Source organism: Pogona vitticeps, chromosome 4 (assembly GCF_051106095.1).
Source record: "Pogona vitticeps strain Pit_001003342236 chromosome 4, PviZW2.1, whole genome shotgun sequence".
In the NCBI taxonomy this organism is placed as follows: domain Eukaryota; kingdom Metazoa; phylum Chordata; class Lepidosauria; order Squamata; family Agamidae; genus Pogona; species Pogona vitticeps.
Genome location: NC_135786.1, coordinates 40,908,786 through 40,928,884, shown reverse-complemented (window position 1 = coordinate 40,928,884; position 20,099 = coordinate 40,908,786). Strand labels below are relative to the sequence as shown.

At 40.7% G+C, this 20,099-nt stretch overlaps 1 protein-coding gene across 3 annotated transcripts in view; it reads right to left on the bottom strand.

The window, feature by feature from the left end:
- Window positions 1–20,099, bottom strand: part of RSBN1 (round spermatid basic protein 1) — a 36,747-nt gene that overhangs the window by 14,324 nt on the left and 2,324 nt on the right. For all 3 annotated transcript variants that reach the window (XM_020780585.3, XM_020780583.3, XM_020780582.3), the window contains one exon: window positions 6,471–7,141. In XM_020780585.3, the coding sequence (XP_020636244.1) occupies window positions 6,471–7,141 (671 nt within the window). The remainder of the gene's footprint in view (window positions 1–6,470; window positions 7,142–20,099) is intronic.

Below are 20,099 nucleotides of genomic sequence, written 5' to 3'. Positions count from 1 at the left end.
CCATTATACTCTCTTATCCAGTAAAAACCTCTCTCAGCTCAATCTAACCTATCTCAGAGTTATTCCAAGAGTGCAGTGAGGGGAGAAAGCAAAGTATATTGCCCTGAGTTCCTGATTTGCCATACAGAGTTGTTGTGATGATAAAACAGGAAAGAGGAAAGCCATGTATAGCACCTCACTGAAGGAAAGGTATAAAGGTAATAAATACATTAAACATTCGTTAATTATTCTCTAGCCTCTATATGAGAAATTATATACGTACACTTGAATACAGTAACAACCTTGTACAAGGGCAAATAAATAATTAGGTATTTTAGATATGTGCATCTTGAAACCAATTACAGAATGTTGCTTTTGAACATTTAGCATCAAAAAAGAAAGGGAAGAAAATTATGTTTAGCATGATTAATGGATGACCAGAAGATGTTATTCAATACTGGAATACAAGAATCCAAACTCCACAGGCAAAAATATTTACTTTGGATTCTAGGACACCCATCAACATTAGTTAAAAACAAAAACAGAAAACCAACTAAAGAAAAATTTTAAATAGCATAGTTTTCATGCTGGCAGAGTTTGACTGCACAGCATATATTTCAAGTATCATTTCATTTTGAAAATATTCTTCCACAGATATGGAAAATGAGGATTTTAAGATTTATGTTGGTAAGAATAAGGGAAAAAATGTTATACTCAGTTTAAGATGGTATTTAACACCATTAAAATTAAACAAGATTAATGCCAATCATCCGAATGTCTGTTGGAAATGCGAGAAAGAAGTTGGTACATACTTTCATATGTGGTGGGAATGTGAAAAAGTGCAAAGATTTTGGAAACAAATTTTCAAAGAATTAAGCTATATGTATGGAAAAGATATAGAATGTAATGCCGAGATTGCTTTGTTATCAATATATGAGAATGTGGAATACGACAAAATGACTAAAGAATTGATAACTAATTTATTAAAAGCAGCTAGACTGATTATTGCTAGGCAATGGAAATTAAAAACTGAATTGCAAATTGAAGAATGGCACAAAGAAATATGGAATATAGCAATAAATGATAAATTAACTTGTAATTTAAAGATTGAGAAAGGAGAGTCGAAAAGAATAATTTTTATGAAATATGGGGCAAATTTTTGGAATATGTGCTAATAAGGGGGAAAGGGAAAGCTCCAAATCAAGAATCTATGCAGTTTTGGAGAAGAGGACAATAGTAGTAGTAGTAGTAGTAGCAGCAGCAGAAGAAGAAGAAGAAGAAGATGGCAAGAGGTCCCGTACATGGTGGTGGGGAACACAGTCATTGTATTGAGTTTATATGTTATATGTATATGTTTTTGTTTATGTTATAGTTATAGAAAATAAAAAATACTTTAAAAAAAAGAAAATATTCTTCCACACTTCCTGGTCAAGTTCAGACTATTAGCTTCTTCTTCCCTCTGCAAGGGTGGGGGATCGATTAAGATGATCCACCCCCGGAGACTAATGGATCCGGATGGTTTCCTGAAGGCTCTGGGGGATTATCCGTCTGATATGGTCGGTGCTCCTGTCGAAGCTCAGGTCACCCTATGGAATAGGGAGATGACCCGGGCGGTTGACACGATTGTGCCTAAGCGCCCTCTCCTTGCTCGCCAAGCCCAGACAGCTCCTTGGTATACTTCAGAACTGCGGGCGATGAAGCAAGAGGGGAGACGGCTGGAGCGCAGGTGGAGGAAGTCCCGCTGGGAATCCGATCGAACACGACTTAGAGCCCATTATCGGGCCTATTTCGTGGCAATACGGCTGGCGAAACAGCAATATTTCTCCAGCCGCATTGCTTCCTCAGAATGTTGTCCAGCAGAGCTGTTTCGGGTGGTCCGGGATCTTCTTCAACCGGGAAATCCGGTGGAGGTCCCGGACTGCTCATCAGCTCGCTGTGATGAGTTTGCTATTCATTCTGAGGAAAAAATCGCTCAGATTCGCAGTGAGCTGGACTCCACTGTTACTGCAAAATCAGAAGATGTATCCAGTGTGCCGTGCTTAGGTCAAACTTTAATGGACGAGTTTCAATTATTGAGACCCGAGGATGTGGACAGGGTGCTTGGATCTGTCCGTTCTACCACCACGCCGCTCAACCCTTGCCCATCTTGGCTAATTGGAAGATCTGCCAAGGGGGTTCGCACTTGGGTCCAGGAGGCCGTGAACGCCTCTTTGAGAGAGGGAGTGGTCCCTACCGCCTTGAAAGAGGCGGTAATTTGACCACTCCTTAAAAAGCCTAACCTGGACCCAAGGCTGGTGGTTAACCAGTGGCGAACCTCCCTTATTTGGGCAAGGTGTTGGAGCGGGTTGTGGCCGGGCAACTCCAGGCGCTGCTGGATGAAACGGATTTTCTGGATCCATTTCAATCAGGTTTCAGGCCGGGTTTTGGTACAGAGACTGCCTTGGTCGCCCTGTATGATGACCTTTGCCGGGAGAGAGACAGGGGGAATGTGACCCTGTTGATACTCCTGGACCTCTCAGCGGCTTTCGACACCATCGACCATGGTGTCCTTCTGGATAGGCTGGCCGGGTTGGGAGTTGGGGGCACTGTTTTACGGTGGTTCCGCACCTTCCTAGCTGACCGTGTCCAGAAGGTGGTGCTGGGGGACAGCTGCTCTGCTCCATGGCATTTATGTCATGGGGTTCCTCAGGGCTTGATACTGTCCCCCATGCTGTTTAGCACCTACATGAAACCACTGGGAGAGGTCATCAGGAGGTTTGGGCTGAGGAGTCAGCAATATGCCGACGACACTCAGCTCTACCTCTCGTTTTCCACCAATCCATGTGAGGTGGTTTCTGTGCTGAACTCGTGTCTGGACCTGATAATGGACTGGATGAGGGTTAATAAATTGAAACTCAATCCAGACAAGACGGAAGTGCTGTTAGTGGGTGCTTCGCCGGACAGGTTGGACGGCCATTTCCCTGCTCTGAATGGGGTTACACTCCCCCTAAGGGACAGGGTCCGCAGTCTGGGGGTGCTCCTGGACCCCAGTCTAACTTTGGAAGCTCAGGTGGACTCAGTGGCCAGCAGTGCCTTCCTTCAGCTGCGGAAATTACACCAGCTACGGCCCTACCTGGACGAGCGGAGTCTCATGACAGTTACACACGCACTGGTAACATCTCGTATTAATTATTGCAATGCGCTCTACATGGGGCTGCCTTTGAAGACGGTCCGGCGACTGCAACTGGTCCAGAATTGAGCTGCGCGACTGGTGAGTGGTGGGGCCACTAGAGAGCATATCAAGCCGATTCTGTATAATTTACATTGGTTACCAGTTGCTGTCTGGGCCCAATTCAAAGTGCTTGTTTTGACATATAAAGCCCTAAACGGCTTGGGCCCTGGATACTTGAAGGACCGTCTCCTTCCATATGAGCTTACCCGGCTGTTAAGATCTAGCCAGGGGGCCCTTTTGAAAGAGCCATCCCTCAAGGAGGTAAGAGGGATGGCTTGTAGACAAAGGGCCTTCTCGGCAGCTGCCCCCAGACTATGGAACGCCCTCCCGACTGAAATTCGTCTGGCGCCGACACTGATGATGTTTCGGCGCCAGGTCAAAACCTTCCTGTTCCAGAAGGCTTTTAATTGAAATAACATTAACTGTGGGTCCATGGGAGGGAATTTCAATGTCTGAGGGAAGCAACAAGGAAGGTATTCTCCTGTGTCCCCACAAGCGGACCTGTGAGGGTGGTGGCACCAGTGGTACCAATCCTCCTCCATCCCTCATCTCCCAATGGTTTCCTTGGGTTAAAGGGGAGACCTAAGGAATCTCAGAAGCTGAAATGGGGGTTAGGAAGCTTCAAATCAATTTAATTATTTCCAGTACCCAATTCAGTTTATGCTGGTGGAACTGTGCCAACAGGATTTTGTCCAATGTCTAGTGGTTAGACCGACCAACCAACCTACCTACCTTATTTCCCCTTGAAAAGGACCCACTGCGGCTAACAAACTACTGTTTACACTGTTGTTTAGGAAATACAAGATGTATCATTAGAAAACTTTATTGAGATCATTGCCATCCTTTTCCCCTACCAATTTAAATTATACTTGCACTCACTGATTTACTGTTACCATGATTAAAGTAAACCCCCTCTACCTATTATGACTGGGGAGAACTTGCTCAAAGTAACTAATAGCTTCCTCGTAGTGGGTACATCTGAAAGAGTAGCCCCAGACTTTACTTCCTGCATACATTAGATAGTAAGTACTGATACAGAGCTAAGAGAGCACACTTTTGACTACAGTACAACAGTATGCTATGTCATGAGGCTGTAGTTAAATTTTCTCCCATTAATTTCAGCAACAGGAAAAATGCAAGACTAGAAGAACCACTGGATTAAACAATTACAGTGGTGCCTCGCATTACGACGTTAATTCGTTCCAGCGAAATCGCTGTAGAATGAAAATGTAATGCGAAAAAAAAAACCCATTGAAACGCATTGAAGCCCCTTCAATGTGTTCCAATGGGTTGGAAACTCACCGTCCAGCGAAGATCCTCCATAGGGCGGCCATTTTCAGTGCCTTTGCAGTGAGGAATCCATCCCAGAAAACAGTGGGGAGCCATTTTATTTACCCGGTGGCCATTTTGAAACCGCCAATCAGTTGTCCGAAAATCGTCGTTTTGCGAAGAATTGGTTTCCGAAGCAGGGAACCGATCATCGCAAAGCGAAAAACTCCTATTCAGATCGTTTTGCGATCGCAAAAACGTCATCGTAATGCGGTTTTGTCGTAATGCGGGGCAATCGTAAAGTGGGGCACGACTGTACAAAGATTGCTAGCCTCTTTGCAGCCAAGCCAGGAGAGTTTGGGAAATGGTGAATTCCCTGCCATATACAACTCCTTTCTTACTCATATAAGTTTGGGTATGAAAATAAGTTAAACTGCTGTACTGCAGCCAAAAGTGTGTTCATGACTCAGGGTTCAATCTCAGGTAGCCGGCTCAAGGCTGACTCAGCCTTCCATCCCTCTGAGGTTGGTAAAATGAGTACCCATCTTGCGGGGGTGAGCGCAATGTGTAGCCGGAGAGTGCTTCAAGCGCTATGGGTGGTATATAAGCAGCACACTTTCCAATCGTAATTAATACAAGATTATTTTAAACAGCGACAATACCAAAAGTAAAGCTTCTGCACTGTTTATTTCTTCACCACTGATTAAAATCAGATGATATTCCATACTCCCATATTCATGAAACGACACAAGTTCGAGGGATGTGCAGCCTACTTACTGTTTTCTACAGATCAGGAGATATCTCAGCTGCACCTAGTTCAGACTGGATACTGCATAAACTATTCATTCATACTAACCATTCAAAGTTAACAATGATTGTTCCCTCCCTTAAAGTACAGTTTATAAATTACAATTAATATTTGATATCAGAAAGTGTTATATGTGTATAAGGCAGCAAGGGAGAAAATTCATTAGGAGGAACTCCCTGCAGCTGAGGTTTATTGTCAATATAGTATAGATCCATGTTTACCAATACAGTAGTGCCTCGCATTACGACGTTAATTCATTCCAGCGAAATTGCTGTAGAATGAAAACGTTGTAATGTGATTTTAAAAAGCCCATAGAAACGCATTAAAACCAGATTAATGCATTCCTAGGGGCTTGAAACTCACCGTCCAGAGAAGATCCTCCATTGCACGGCCATTTTCGCTGCCTGTGCAGCGAGGAATCCATGCAAAAACACAGCGGGCGGCCATTTTGAAACTGCCAATCAGCTGTTAAAAAATCATCGCAAAGCGAAATTCCCCCATAGGGAACATCGTTTTGCAATCGCTTTTGCTATTGCAAAAACATCAATGTCAAGCGATTTCATCGTCAAACGGAGCGCCCGTCTTGCGGGGCACCACTGTACTTATAATTGACAAAAAGAATTACAAAGTGGAAATAATTTAAACATGGGATTGGCAGTCCAGACACGCTGCAGCAAAACCTAGTTTCTACAAAAGGGTATATTGTGCCCTACGACAAAGCCATGGGGCCCACTTTTGAGGATATAATCTCCCCAGAATTTGAGGTATGGGGCTGCAGTGAGGGCAACTGAAGTTCTGCTTTCCAAGATGCTCAGACAGCCAACCAAAACACTCTCCCTCTCTGTGTGCATGCATGAATGTGTGTGTGCATGTGTTTCCTTTTTTAAATGAAGGAAAAACGTATTTTGTCACTGCCTGATTAACCTGAGGATTTAGGGAGATCAGGATCAAAATCATATAGAATGTCATTCCATATGTAGACCAAATGCAAAGGTGAAGTACTGGATTATGGGTTGCTTAAAAAGAAATTGAAGATTGTTTGGATAGGTGTTTTGAGCTTCAGCCTAGAAGACAACTGGAAGCATCAAAACCTTTGGTTAACATTCTAGCAGGATACTCCATACAATGTTTCTTTCATCGCTGCAGAATTCCTAGGTTGGTTAAATGCTCAACTTCACATTCTATTGCATCAACTTCTCTTACCTGAGTGTGAAAATTTGAAATGGTGGTTGTTTCAATATCTTTCTTGCCAAGGATTTCCATTTTCACTGGAGTGTTAGGAAAATTAAAAGCAAAGTAATCCAAGAAGTCTGGCAAGTAGGCAGCTGCCCCATGAACTATAGCTAGAGCATAGTATGCTGCATTTTTTTCATTTTCACTGAATGTCAAAGCAAGAAACTCTTCTGCAAATCTCTCCATCTCCACTGGAGACAAAAATGAGAGTTCATCCATGTAGGCATGAAGAACCAGAGCTCCCCCATTTGACTGATGCTCTTCATGAATAAAATTGCTAAATTTAGTGCCTGTTTTTAGGAAGCTGTGGCGAACAGAATGCTCCTGGTGAGTAGTAAATGGAGACTGCACCCCCTGGGGTATCCTATACTCCTCCATGCCCAAATTTAACTGACACAGCTGTTCATCTTTCAGATACCTAAAAGATTCCTTGTTTTCTTCAAAGTTATCACTCTCCCCTGGAGTCAAAATCTCTTCATTGATGCGGGTAAGACCAGCACACACCGTCTGTACTTCTTTGTTGTACATTTTCAGATGCCTCCCTCTTACATCTTCTCTGTGTTTCTTTTTCTTCTTTTTCTTTGTTTTCTTTACAAATGGAGTGTCAGCTCTCTGGGTCTTGCCATTTTCATCTCGACTTTCTAGAAATAATAAGAAAATTACCATGCTATTGTTGCAATATGACCACTCAAACAAACAGTAATAGATATTAGGAAAGCATCTAACCACCCACACCAATAGAAGTAACACTTTGGAAAGCTATTAACAGCTTTCATTTGGATATATTAAATCAGGAAGTCTGTATCAAAGAATTTAAAAAATCTTGCAAAACACCACAAGAGTAGCTATTATGCCATAGGTTTAGGAGCCTCGTGGCACAGTGGTTAAACTGCTGTACTGCAGCCAAAATTGTGCTCACAACCTCATGTTCCATCACAGGTGGCCAGCTCATGGTTGACTCAGCCTTCTATCCTTCTGAGGTCAGTAAAATGAGTATCCAAGCTCGCTGGGGGAGGGGGGCATATGTAGCCTGCATAATTAACTTGTAAATTACCCAGAGAGTGCTTTAAGCACTACTGGGCAGTATATAAGCAGTATGCTTTTTGCTTTATAAGTTTAACATACCCAAACACTTTTCTTTTTGTTGCAACAAACAAATCTCTAAAATTTGTTTCAACAGTTATAGGGGGCAGGAAAGACAATTCGTACAGGCCTTTTCCTTTTTATAATTAGTACTGCAGGATTATAAGAAAAAGTATAGCTCTTTTACATTATTTTTCATTTATCATTTAGAAAAGTGCTGCTGTAACTCATCGATCCAACAAATACTTCCATAAGGATCTGTATACAAGCGTATCTGTATCATATGCTAGCAGACTGTGTCTGTCTGCGAATTATCAGCATGACTGTGCATGCAGTGTGGCATATTAGTGTATGATACATAATTCATACAAGAATCTCAGCTTTCATATGAGAAAAAAAATCCTGACTAGTGATTAGCACAAACTGCAGTTCGGCAGTTCAACCCATTTCAGCACAGGACCCACACAAGTGTTCCTTAGGCACTGTGCTCTCCCCTCTCTTGCCCCCTCTGTGTGCTTGCCTATTCCCCAGCCAAAGTGTGCTTCCCTCTCCTGCCTCCTCAGTGCAACTGCTCACTCACTGATCTTTAGAATTAAAGGAAGGGTTAGGAAGAACCCTGTTCCTTAATTCAAAGGCAATACCCCTCAAAGCCAAATTTTGTACTAGTTCTAGTTGACACTAGGGTGTGCCATTCTGTTTCTGTGAACTCTAAATCATTACATTCTCCAGAATTCCCCAAGCAGAATTCTGAGAGTCCAGAAACACACACCTGCAGAAACCTTCATTTCACTCACATGGAAAAAGACTGAGTCATCCTTCTATGCCTTATTTCTTGCTACAATGTTTCCTCAGAGGAAGCTGCTGCAATGCTTCCTTGGGGTAGTAATCTTGTGCTTTCTATGGAGAGTGAAGAACCACTACCTCCAGAAAGCACTTCTCCCAGGAAGTGCTGGAGGAGAAAATAAGACTCAGAAGAAAACCTAGGAAAAGGTCTCAGCCTTTTTTCAGGCAAGTGAAAACAAGTGGTTGGCAGGTGTGAGTCTATCAACTAGAACTCCCAGAATTCTGCCTGGGGATTTCTTGGAGAATTCTGAAATTTGGAGTCCAAAAATCCCCAAAACAAACGGCACATCCCTAGTTGATATACTTTTGGGTTCTGGTAATTCAGGTCTACAAACCAAGTCTACAAATCCTCTTACAACATCTGTAGGTGCTGCATAATGTTGATACTGATGCTCATTTCATGTACCAGGTGTGCATAAAACTTGAATTCAAATGCTGCAAGAGATTACTGTAGCTATTGGGTTAGCATGCTACCATTGACCTATGTCCCCCTAAATATTATTCAGAATTGGTGGGTTCTTCAGACTGATGCTAGGCAGAAAAGGATTTAATTTTGTCTTCAGCTACGCCTGATCAAGTTAACCCTTCAATCTTACAGAAAATATAAAATGATCAAAATGTGGAGAAACACTGTTTAGCCGAAGGGGCGGGGGGAATCCCTTTCTGCCTAGCATGTCTGAGGAACCCACAAATTCAGAAGAATATTCAGGGGGATATAGGTCAATGATAGCACACAAACCCAATAACTACATTGTTAGTTTTTGCAGCATTTTAATTCAGGTATTTTGCACACCTGGTACATGAAATGAGCATCAATATCAACATTGTGCAGCACCTACAAACATAAGAGGATCAACAGAAGCCTTATACTATAATCCGAAGCATGCTTGCTTATTACCTACCAGTCCCAACCAGTATTTAAAATCATGTGATCAACATTTTTATTTTTGATCTTGCAAGACAGTTGGCTCGTGGAAAATTAATACACATTGTTCTATTCTTTACTGCAGCAGAGCCAAAATAATTGCAATTGAAATAATCACATGTTCTCTCCCTGCCTACCAACACCTCCATTTCCTCCTTTCTTCTTGTTTCTGTGTGTCTCTTTTAAACTGTAAAATCCTTGGCACAGAAACCTGTCATGCCTGTTTTAGAAACACCATATGTACACATGAAAGAAAAACAACAATAAACACAAGAACACCGTGCGTGCACAAATGATCTGAAGATTAACAGAAAATTGACTGTTTTAGATTGCCTTATTACATTATTTAAGTTACTGGGGCAGCCCACCATACTGCCTATGTTTATATCCCACTTGGCTCACACTCAGGAAATCAGAGTTTGGAACAGCAATACCAGACCACAGATGTACTAGAGCATTTTCTTTATAGAGGCCAATCAATTGCCTATACCGTACAAAGCTTCCCACTGAGACATAAGTGTAACTGCACATTCTATCCTACACATTCCCGAGACCGATAAACAGAGATATACCACTTCTGATACTAGAAGTGATATACAGCCACCCTGACTAGCAGCAATTAATTGCCCTAACCTTTATCTAGGTCCATTCTGAAACCTTCCAAATTGGCGTCCTTCTCTACACTATATGGCAGGCAATAAATTTCAGTTTAGCTATGCAATGAATAAACATTTTCTTCCTTTTATCTTTTTAAACCTGTTCAGCTTCTGTAGATGATCTGGGTTCTAACACTATAAGAAGGCGGGGGGGGGGGGATTCTAACTACTACCTTCTTTCACCACACCATGCACAATTACACTTGACTGTCTTCTAAACTAAATAGGAGCAGAAAGAGTTGTTCCAGTCTTGTGATCATTTTGGTAAGTCTTTTTTGTACTTTTTCCAGACCTACAAAATCTTTTTAAAAGTAGAACAATACAAAGTATCACAGGTGAGGCACACCATGGATTTTTATAACAGTACAGTATCATCAGTTTTTCACAGGGTGCATGCTGCATGACATACCTCTGTCTGTCACTGAATCATGAATAATCCAATGTAATGCAGATTACGTATGTAAAATATTTATTAACTGTTAGTACACACACATAGTCACATATCTTTCAAACTTTAGATTACAGCTCGCTACCATGACAAGTATCCATTTAAAATACAGTACTGTATATTTTGGATGATCATTCACACCAACTTTTCCCAGTATGACCAATAATAAGGGGCTATGACAGTTTCCAATGCAGTGAAGTGAACAAGAGACTAGGATCCTGGAGAACAGAGTTTGGCCATGAAAACTCATTGGAGGAATGAGACTGCTAAAACCACTCCTTAAATATCTCACTTATCCTGCAAGCCCTAACTACTGTACGGTCACTATTAGAGACAGGAGTATTCATATACAAATAACCCCACACAGGTAGACCGGAGCTGCCACTCAGCTATCCACTCATCAGCCTGGCAGGGAGACTAGTCGTCCTCCTCCTGCCAGGAGTGGATAGTCCATCAGGAGCTCTGGGGTGACTGGAAGGGAGAGCGGAGCTGGCACTGGCACCAGACTGATGAGTAGAGCCTCATTACATCTACCTGTGCGGGGGTATTCGTATTTGAATATAAATACACCCATTTCTAGTCACTATAAATCAGGTTTGACTTGACAGCACAGAACACACATACATTGAAGTTCTACTTAAAATATCTGGAGAATACCAAGTCATCTTCCTGAACTCTCATATTCATATTAGAGAAATAAAGAAAGCTAGTTTACTGCTCTGTCCTAAGCACCTTTACCCAGTGCTAAATAAAAAATGGGTTTGTTTGACTTCTATACCGACTGTCTGGCCAGAGGCCACTCTAGGCAGTTTACAACAACAAAATTACAATACTAACAATAGCACATGAAAGCAGCAAACCAAAAATCAAAATAAAAACAATAAAAAATAAAATTGACAGTGCAATTAAATACATTAAAAAGCATTAAGAGGTAGGCAGCAGTTAAAACAAGTTAATAACTGGTAGATATAGCAATCTCCTCAGGTAAAATGTATTGGAAAGGCTGTCAAAATAACAGAATTTTTAGTGTTTTCTTGAAAACCAACAGTGAAGAGGCTTGGCAGATTTCAGATGGTAATTCATTCCAAAGCTTTGGAGCAACAGCCAAGAAGACCTAATTCCTTGTTCTCTCCCCCTTGGCCTCCCTCGGAATTAGCATCCTCAGCCATCGTGCCTGTGTTATGCGAGTAGGATGGGCAGTACCAGTTGGTAGTAGACATTCTGCCATGACCTGAGACCCTAAAAAAGGTTCAGTGCTTACTCTGAGCAAGATGGAAAGCAGTAGACTGCCTCTAACCCATGTCTCCATAATGTAAAGTGGTGCCTCACAGAACGGTTGCTCCGTAGAGCGATGAATCCGCACAACGGTGCCGTTTTTGCGATCGCAAAAGTGATCACAAAACAGCACCTAGATAGGGCAAGAATCACAGCGCGAAGGTCAGTAAGCGGTTCGCTTTGCGACCCGCTTTTCGCTGAAATGGCTGCGCGCAGCGTTTTCGCGCCCTCCCCTCGCTTACCAAGGGCGCGAAAACGATGCGCCCGGCCCTTTCGGCTGTTCCGGCGGCCATTCTGGACCCGCCGGACAGCTGATCACAGTGTTTTCGCGGCCTCGTTCAGCGAGGGGAGTGCGCGAAAATGGCTGCCAGCATCGTTGAACGGTGAGTATTCAGCCCAATTGGAACGCATTAAACACTGTATAATGCGTTCCAATTAGTTTTCTTGCCCCGTTCAACGATGCTTTCACACAGCAAGGGTTAATCCGGAACGGATTAACCCTCGCTGTGCGAGGCACCACTGTATTTCCACAATAACACTTAGTGAAACAAATATGCAGCAACATCACGTTTCTTTGATTAGTCATTAATGAGGACGCACAAGTTGGTGACAACCATGAATTACCAATTTAGTTTCACATCTGCTAAAGCTGATAACCTTATATGAGTTTGAGCTCATCCACTGGAGAATTTAAATGGCCATAGTGGTTGGTATCCCAATAGAAAAGTTGAAGATTTACCCATACCTACTCTGAAAGAGCCTATTATTAAGCATATTTACTCAAAAGCAAGCTCAGATAAATTAGGCTTATTCCCAAAAGAAACATTTGGATCATTCAAGATCATTTAGAGGAGCTGGTAGAGAGCAAAAGAGCAAGCAAGAGGAAGCAAGGGAAATGTATGAAATCTCAGTGCACCAAGAGGATACACCATATACAGCCACAATAGCTATTTTAAGCACCCCTAATCATTTGTTGTACTGCCTGCAGTCAGAATAACTTATCACAAAGAACCCATGAATACAGAAAGTGCCACTGAAATAGTCCCTGACTTCACAGTACTGAAGATCAAAGCCCAATAGGTTCATATGACAAGCTTCCAGAAACATGAAGTGAAAAAAATCATACAGTAATTTATTCACAGCACAGCTTAATGTATTATTAATCAATCAATCAATCAATCAATCAATCAATCAATCAATCAATTAATTAATGCATGCCCCACCCATTTAGACCCAAGTCTACTGTGGGTGGCTTACAATAAAAATGGCATAAAAGCAATGTAATAAATATGGTAATATATAATAAATGTAGGAATCTTCATAAGCAGAAGGAACTGTTATCTGTAAACTACAGATTGCTGATTTCAAATCTTTCTCAAATAGAGTAACACCTCAAAGTATGTTGAGTGGGCATTCTAAAACAGTCTTTTTCAAGACTTTTTTTGCTGTAATCGGATGAAAGGAGTTTGGGCTAGAAAGGTTTCCAATAAGAAAACAAGCCACATTGTATGGTAGTTTGTTGTTGTTAGTAGAATGATCTGCAAGATAAAGTTCTATAATATAATGTGAATGACAGTTTTAGAAAGGTAACATCAACACAGAAATAAATCAGTGGATTAAGAAAAACGTAGTGATAGATTAGAGCAAAATTAGGTAGCTAAATATGCTGACAGTATTACATAATACCACCAAAGGATCAAATACCTAGGATTTGGACATATGAAGATTTCAAGAACTGAGTCTGAGAATGTTTCCCTCCGATAGCCACATCAAAATCAGAAAAGAGTATTATAGAATTTAGGCTAGAAATGAGATCATCATAAATTCCATTCCACATGTTTTACATTTGCAGCTTTCTCCCTGAATATTTTTAATGAAAATGTAATATTATATAAGAATTACTAGTAAAAACAAGTAAGAAGCAGTATCTGCATTATATAGTATAGTGCAGGGCAGCAACTATGGCACTCTAGATGTTTTTGCCATGCAATTCCAATTAGACTTAATTTGCACAGCTAAAAGTGGAAAATTCACAGACCTGCAGTTCAGAGAATATCTAAAGCAGCAATTCACTCCCAGTTTTAGTATGTTTCAATATGACTTACTAGATTTATGGCCTTTGGGTACATATCACATACATACAGAACACTGTGATAGACTGTGCATAGCTGTATTTGTTTTGCAATATAATCTTAGAAATGCAGAGCTGGAAAAGACCCTATGTATCATCGAGTCCAGCCTGTCAAGGAGGCACAGTGGGGAATCAAATTCCCCACCTCTCACTCCACAGCCAGATGCCTAAATCCTTGAACTATCCAGCAGTTACTATTGAAGAACAGCAGTTATTCACACCTGCTGAGTTCTACTGATGGAAGACTATACTGAAAGCAACACGTTATGTGTCAGATTAATATGGGGGGAGAGTAACTGGTAGCCTTCCAGATGTTGGAGGACTCCAACTCTCTTTATCTACTATACTTGTTTATGCCAAGTGGTGAGCTACCTACCCCTGAATGAAGTGTCAACATCTTGGATTCCCAAGCTAATCCTTTTTTCAGTGCTGGTGGTAGTTCAAAACCAATTTCAAGTTACACACAACCAGGTATCATAGGCATCCTTTAGTCTCAAGAGACTATGGTAACATGCTCTGTATGGAGGACTTAGAACAGCATCTAGTGTTTTGACGCTGTACGTGAAGCTGGAGTGTCCTCTCCAGCGCACGAAGCCTGAGTAAAATAATATGGAGGATAGGCTGTTACCCAAGCAGGAAATCCCCCCTCTCCACATCACTGAAATAGTCCAATGGAAAAGCAAGAGCCAATACAACTGGTTCCAGTGACATTGCAGGGGTTGCCAGAATGACACGAACTGCCTCCAGGACTCCGGCTCCCAGGTATAATGCATCTATTACCACCAACTGTATAAAATAAGGATTAAAGATAGATATGATTAACTGCTTATCAGTCCATCAAGAACTAATAAACACAGGGAAGTATTTACTTTCATTCAGTATCTGATATACTCTTTACTTCATGACTGTGATACAATACTAGAATCCATAATACATTCTCTACTCATATCTGTTTCCAGGCCCAATCGTAAAACATTTTCCAGCTTTCTTCAACATATATTCTCGGGTTCTCATGTAATGTCTCTGACAGTCTATCCATTTCTGCAATATCTAGCAATTTATCAAGTAGCTCCTCCTTCTTCAGATTTTCCTGAGTTTTCCACCTTCGGGTCCAGATTAATCTTGCAGCCATAAATATGTGCAGCAACATATATTTAAAATTTTTGTCAACAATTTCTGGCATTATATTCAACAAAAACATTTCTGGTTTAAAAGCTATTTCTTGTTAGATAAATTATATTTCATAAGAAATTATACATCTCCAAAAGCTTTTTGCTTTATTGCATGTCCACCTGATATGGAAAAAAGTTCCTGATTGCTGAGAACACTTCCAACATGAGTTGCTAGCCACCAGTGTCATTTTTGCCAGTTTTACAGGTGCAAAATGCCATCTATAAAACTTCTTTAAACATTTTCTCTCAAATTTACTGGTTTGAGCCATCTATATTTCTCATTCCACATTCAAGTCCAATCATCTATAACCAAAGTTTTGCACCCATTTAATCATCACTGTTTTTACCCTTTCATCCTCTACATTATATTCTATTAAAAAGTATACATTTTTGTATAATCATTAGTATAAATCTATAATTCATCCACCTGGACCTTCCCCTCATAAAAGCCCACTATCTTCTTTAAACTTTGATTCTAATTTTAGCATTGTCCACCAGTCTGTCTGTAAACCCTTCCTTCAGCTCTTGTATAGTTTTTAATTGTTGCTCTTTGGTTAATAGGTCTTTGTACGTATATTTCCATTCTTCCAACATTAAAGAAGGTTGAGTAAATGCTTACAGCGATGCTACCCAAATCAGGATTTTTTAATACATTTGCTCCTGGAACCTTTGCCAAACCTGGTACATGTACAGCGCTTTCCTTACAATATGATCAAAAAAGGTTGTTTCATCTTTACCCTTTCCATACCATAGTTGTGCATGCCATTCTAATCTTAGATCATGTCCTTCCAATTTTAAGTCTTTGGTCTTCCAATGTAATCCATTCCTTTATCCAGTTCAGTGCACAGGCCTTATAGTATATGTTTATGTTTTGTTTTACTCCCTTTTATTGTATTTTGTGATGGTTGTTTGTTGATGTTGATGTGTTATATAATAAAAATACTTTTAAAAAAAGAAACTACTTAATGATGCCTTGGAAATAAAGAGTTCTTGCTTGTACTGTTTAATTATACTGTTAGATCTCAAAAAACATGTTTCTAATGTTTTAAAAATCCTTAAAATAAAAAAAATCTGCAACTATTGTTAATAACAGTATTGCAACAGTCTTGATCGGGGGGCTTGATCTGCTCTATGGGCTACACCAGTGGTCCCCAACCTTGGGCCTCCAGATGTTCTTGTACTTCAACTCCCAGAAATCCTGGCCAACAGAGGTGGTGGCGAAGACTTCTGGGAGTTGTAGTCCAAGAACATCTGGAAGCCCAAGGTTGGGGACCACTGAGCTACACAAATGAACTCTCAAAATAATCATCTTGCTTAGAAGCAACACCTTCTTTTCAAGAAATATTCCTGATTGTACTGCAAGTGGGCCAAGATCTAATACAAAGTGGGCAGAAAGTAAGTCTATATACTGTAGATAGATGTCTTATTGACTTCCTGTGTTACTTGCAAAAAGTTCTGACTCATAATTGTTCAGTAACAGCACCAACAGAATAACCCACCTACTCCTAAAATATACTGCTGAAATTAAGAAAGCTAGAAAGTAAGAACTTTTTTTTTGGTAGAAATACTGGACTAAATTCAGTTATGAAAATCAACTTCTTAGGCTTAGAATTCTTTAGTTCTAGATGTACAGTTTTTGCCCAATCAGACCTCAGAAATCTAGTAACAAACAAACTAGAATCAACAGTCTGGTTTATGTCAACTCCTGATTTGATAAATAAAGCTGCTTTACGGGGGGGGGGGGAGTGACTTTGTAAAACTTTGTTAGAATTGCCACAAAAATGTCTCCATACTTCTTGCTTCCAAAGCTACACTGTTGCTCAAGGAGAGGGGGATAGTTTCTCAACATTAATGGGGGGGGGGGGGAAATAGTTTCTCAACATTTCCCTTTTCCCACTATTTCAGGAGCCCTGGGAATGCTTCCAGCACAGTCATAGCCTATTCCATGTCACTTTATCTTTCTGAACTTTTAAGTGTTCATGTTGACCAAAAAAGGTACTACCACATATCTGCCACAAGGTTTCCAGGTAATTCATAAGCAGACTTAACTGGAAACAAAAAAAATTTGCGGCCAGAGATTCAAGTTACAACCAAAAAAAGGCAGGGGAAAAGGCTGGGAATTCAAATTGCTAACCATTATGGCGAAGAGGCTGCTTCTTTGTAGCTCTTTCGCCCCAACAGTTAGAGTGAGTGAGATCGGAGGAGGCTTCGGATTGCCTGGTAAGGTAAGGTGCTGCTTTCTGTTTTTTAAAAACTGTTCTGGGTGGGTTTTGCAGTTTTGTTTTGGGCTGGGTGGAGGGATTATGTTTCTATGCTTTGATGGGTCTTGCAGATTTGTTTGTTTTGGGGTTGTTGTTTTTTTACCCACTGGGTCTTGGGGGGTTTGTTTGCTTTGCTTTTTTTGCATTTCCGATGGGTCTTGCACGCTTTGCTTGCTTTCTGCTTTGCTTTTGTTTTGCATTTCCGATGGATCTTGCACGCTTTGCTTGCTTTCTGCTTTGCTTTTTTCCCCACTTCCGATAGGTCTTGCACATTCTGCTTGCTTTTCTCCCCCCCCCTTCAGCCGGAATGGATTAATCGCGTTTCCAATGCGTCATGCAGTGATTGGGGGGGGCTGATTTTTTCCTTTGGCCAGAACAGATTAATTGCATTTCAATGCATTCCTATGGGAAATGCTGCTTCGACTTACAGTATGACCATTTCGAGTTACAACCACAGTTCCAGAACCAATTCCGTTTGTAAGTCAAGGCACCACTGTATTTTAGCATGTTACTCCCATATTTAAATATACATATGAAAGAGTCCTATCCCTAGTGCAGCTGTTAGCTTTGATTAAAAATAAAGTTTGGTTTTTCAAATCTTGGGCAAGTAAAGATACAATGTGTGTAGCATTCAAAATTGTGGGAGAACCCAAGTTTCATTATGCAAATAGGAAACAATGAAAAAGCAATTGTATTATTCATCTGAATAAAATATAAAGCACTGCAGCAAAAGACGTTGTTGTCTTTTCCAGCAAAAAGAGTGTTCTCTAACAACAGCTTTAAGTTTTTTTCAGGGTACCACTACCCTAGCCAGAATGAATGTGGAATTCCAGTTTTGCATTGAAAGCTAAATTGTATGTAAAGGACAGAAAAATCCTGCTAGGTTGTGTAGATAAGCAATAATTTTTCCCCTCAGTTATGTTGACAAATTGGGAAAAGGTAACCAGCAGATCTATATCAGGCACTTACACAGCTGCCCAAACTCTTGCATGTTAGCTGCAAATGGGATTAGAGTACTGGCACTGTTCCATGTTGGCCCAGCCTACTACACGTGCCAGTGGGTAGCAGTAAAATATTCTTTTTCTGGTACTAAGTTCATCATGGGAAAATATTATTTATCAGTCTCTGATAAAATATACACACTAACGTCCAAAAGAGAGCACTTTTATGTGATGGCTTCCTGACACTGAAACGCCATCTCCAGGGAAATTTACCTGGCACCAACTTTGTATTCTTTTCAGTAGCAGACCAAACCCCTCTTTATTTGAACAGGCATTTATAATATATACATTTTAAATTCATAGTTTAAGTGGTGTATGGCACTGCTTCAAGCCTTTCAATTTTACTGCTCAGATTTTTGGCTGTTTTACTGTATTCCTGAATATTACTCTGAACTTCTTTCTCAAAAGAAAAGTACAATAGCATCTTTAAAAATCAATATATAAATAACAGGGAGTAACCAAAGACTTGGTGCCTTCCTATTCAACTATGGCTCAAGCAATAAATAACACATAGTTGGAAACAATTAATCCCCAAGATTTATTTGTGCTTTCTTAGTACATAAGTGCTTCAAGTTCCAAAATTCTCACAGCTGAAGGCTAGTTTACAATAAATCCTTGATAAAAGCATGGGGCAAGGGGAAACCCTGCAAATGTTCTGTTGAAATACATGCCTACAATAGACTGAAATTAGATGCCATTTTACAGGTGTCATCTTAAATCCCTCTTCCTACCATCATAATATTTTCAGCTCCAGATCAGTGTCTAGTGTCCATAATATACCGGATGAGGGTGAATAAACTGAAAATTAATCCAGGCAAGACAGAGATGCTCCTGGTCAGTCAAAAGGCACATCAAGGAACAGGGATGCAACCTGTGCTGGATGGGGTTATACTTCCTCTGAAAACACAGGCAAGCAGCTTAGAGGTGGTTCTGGATTTGTCTCTGAGCCTGGATGCCCAGGTTTCAACTGTGCAAGGAGTACATTTGCACAGTGTAGCAGCTGTGTCCATTCCTGGAGGTCTGATCTGGCCACAGTGACACACGCCTTAGTTACATCCCAGCTGGATTAATATAATGCACTCTATGTGAGGTTGCCTCTGTAAAGTGTTAAGAAACTTCAGCAGGTCCAAAAGATTGCTAACTGGGACTGGTCACAGAGATCACATAATCCCCCTATTATAGCAACTCCACTGGCTGCTGATCCACTTCCAAGCAGAATTCAAGGTGCTGGTTCCAACCTATAAAGCCCTAAATGGCTTGGGCCCAAGCTATCTCAAGGACCGCATTTCCCTTTATGAGCCTGCTCTAGTATTAAGATCATCAGGAGAGGTCTTTCTATCAGTCCCACAACCTTCACATGTGCATTTGGTGGGGTCACAAGAGCCTTCTCTGTTGCTGTTCCCAGATTTTGGAACTCCCTCCCACAAGATGCCAGGCTGACCCCATTTTACTATCCTTCCACAAGCAAGCAAAGACCTTTCTCCTCAGACAAGCTTTTCCTTACTGAACCAATGCCTGAATTTGGTTGTTTTAAATACAGTAATGGGTTGTTGTACCCTACTGCTCTGAATGTGTTTTGGTTTCGCTTTTGTGTGCTGTTTTTTTAATATGGTATTTACTTTTTTTGTATTTGTATACTCACTGTTGTATGCTGCCTTGGGTTCTTTTTAAGGAAAGAGGCAAGGTAAAAATAAAATAAATAAATAAAATAAATAAATTCACTGATCTAATATTTGATTAGTGATCTCAAACATTCACATGACTAAATATGAAGTCATCCCACTAGCAGAAAATAAGAGTATTT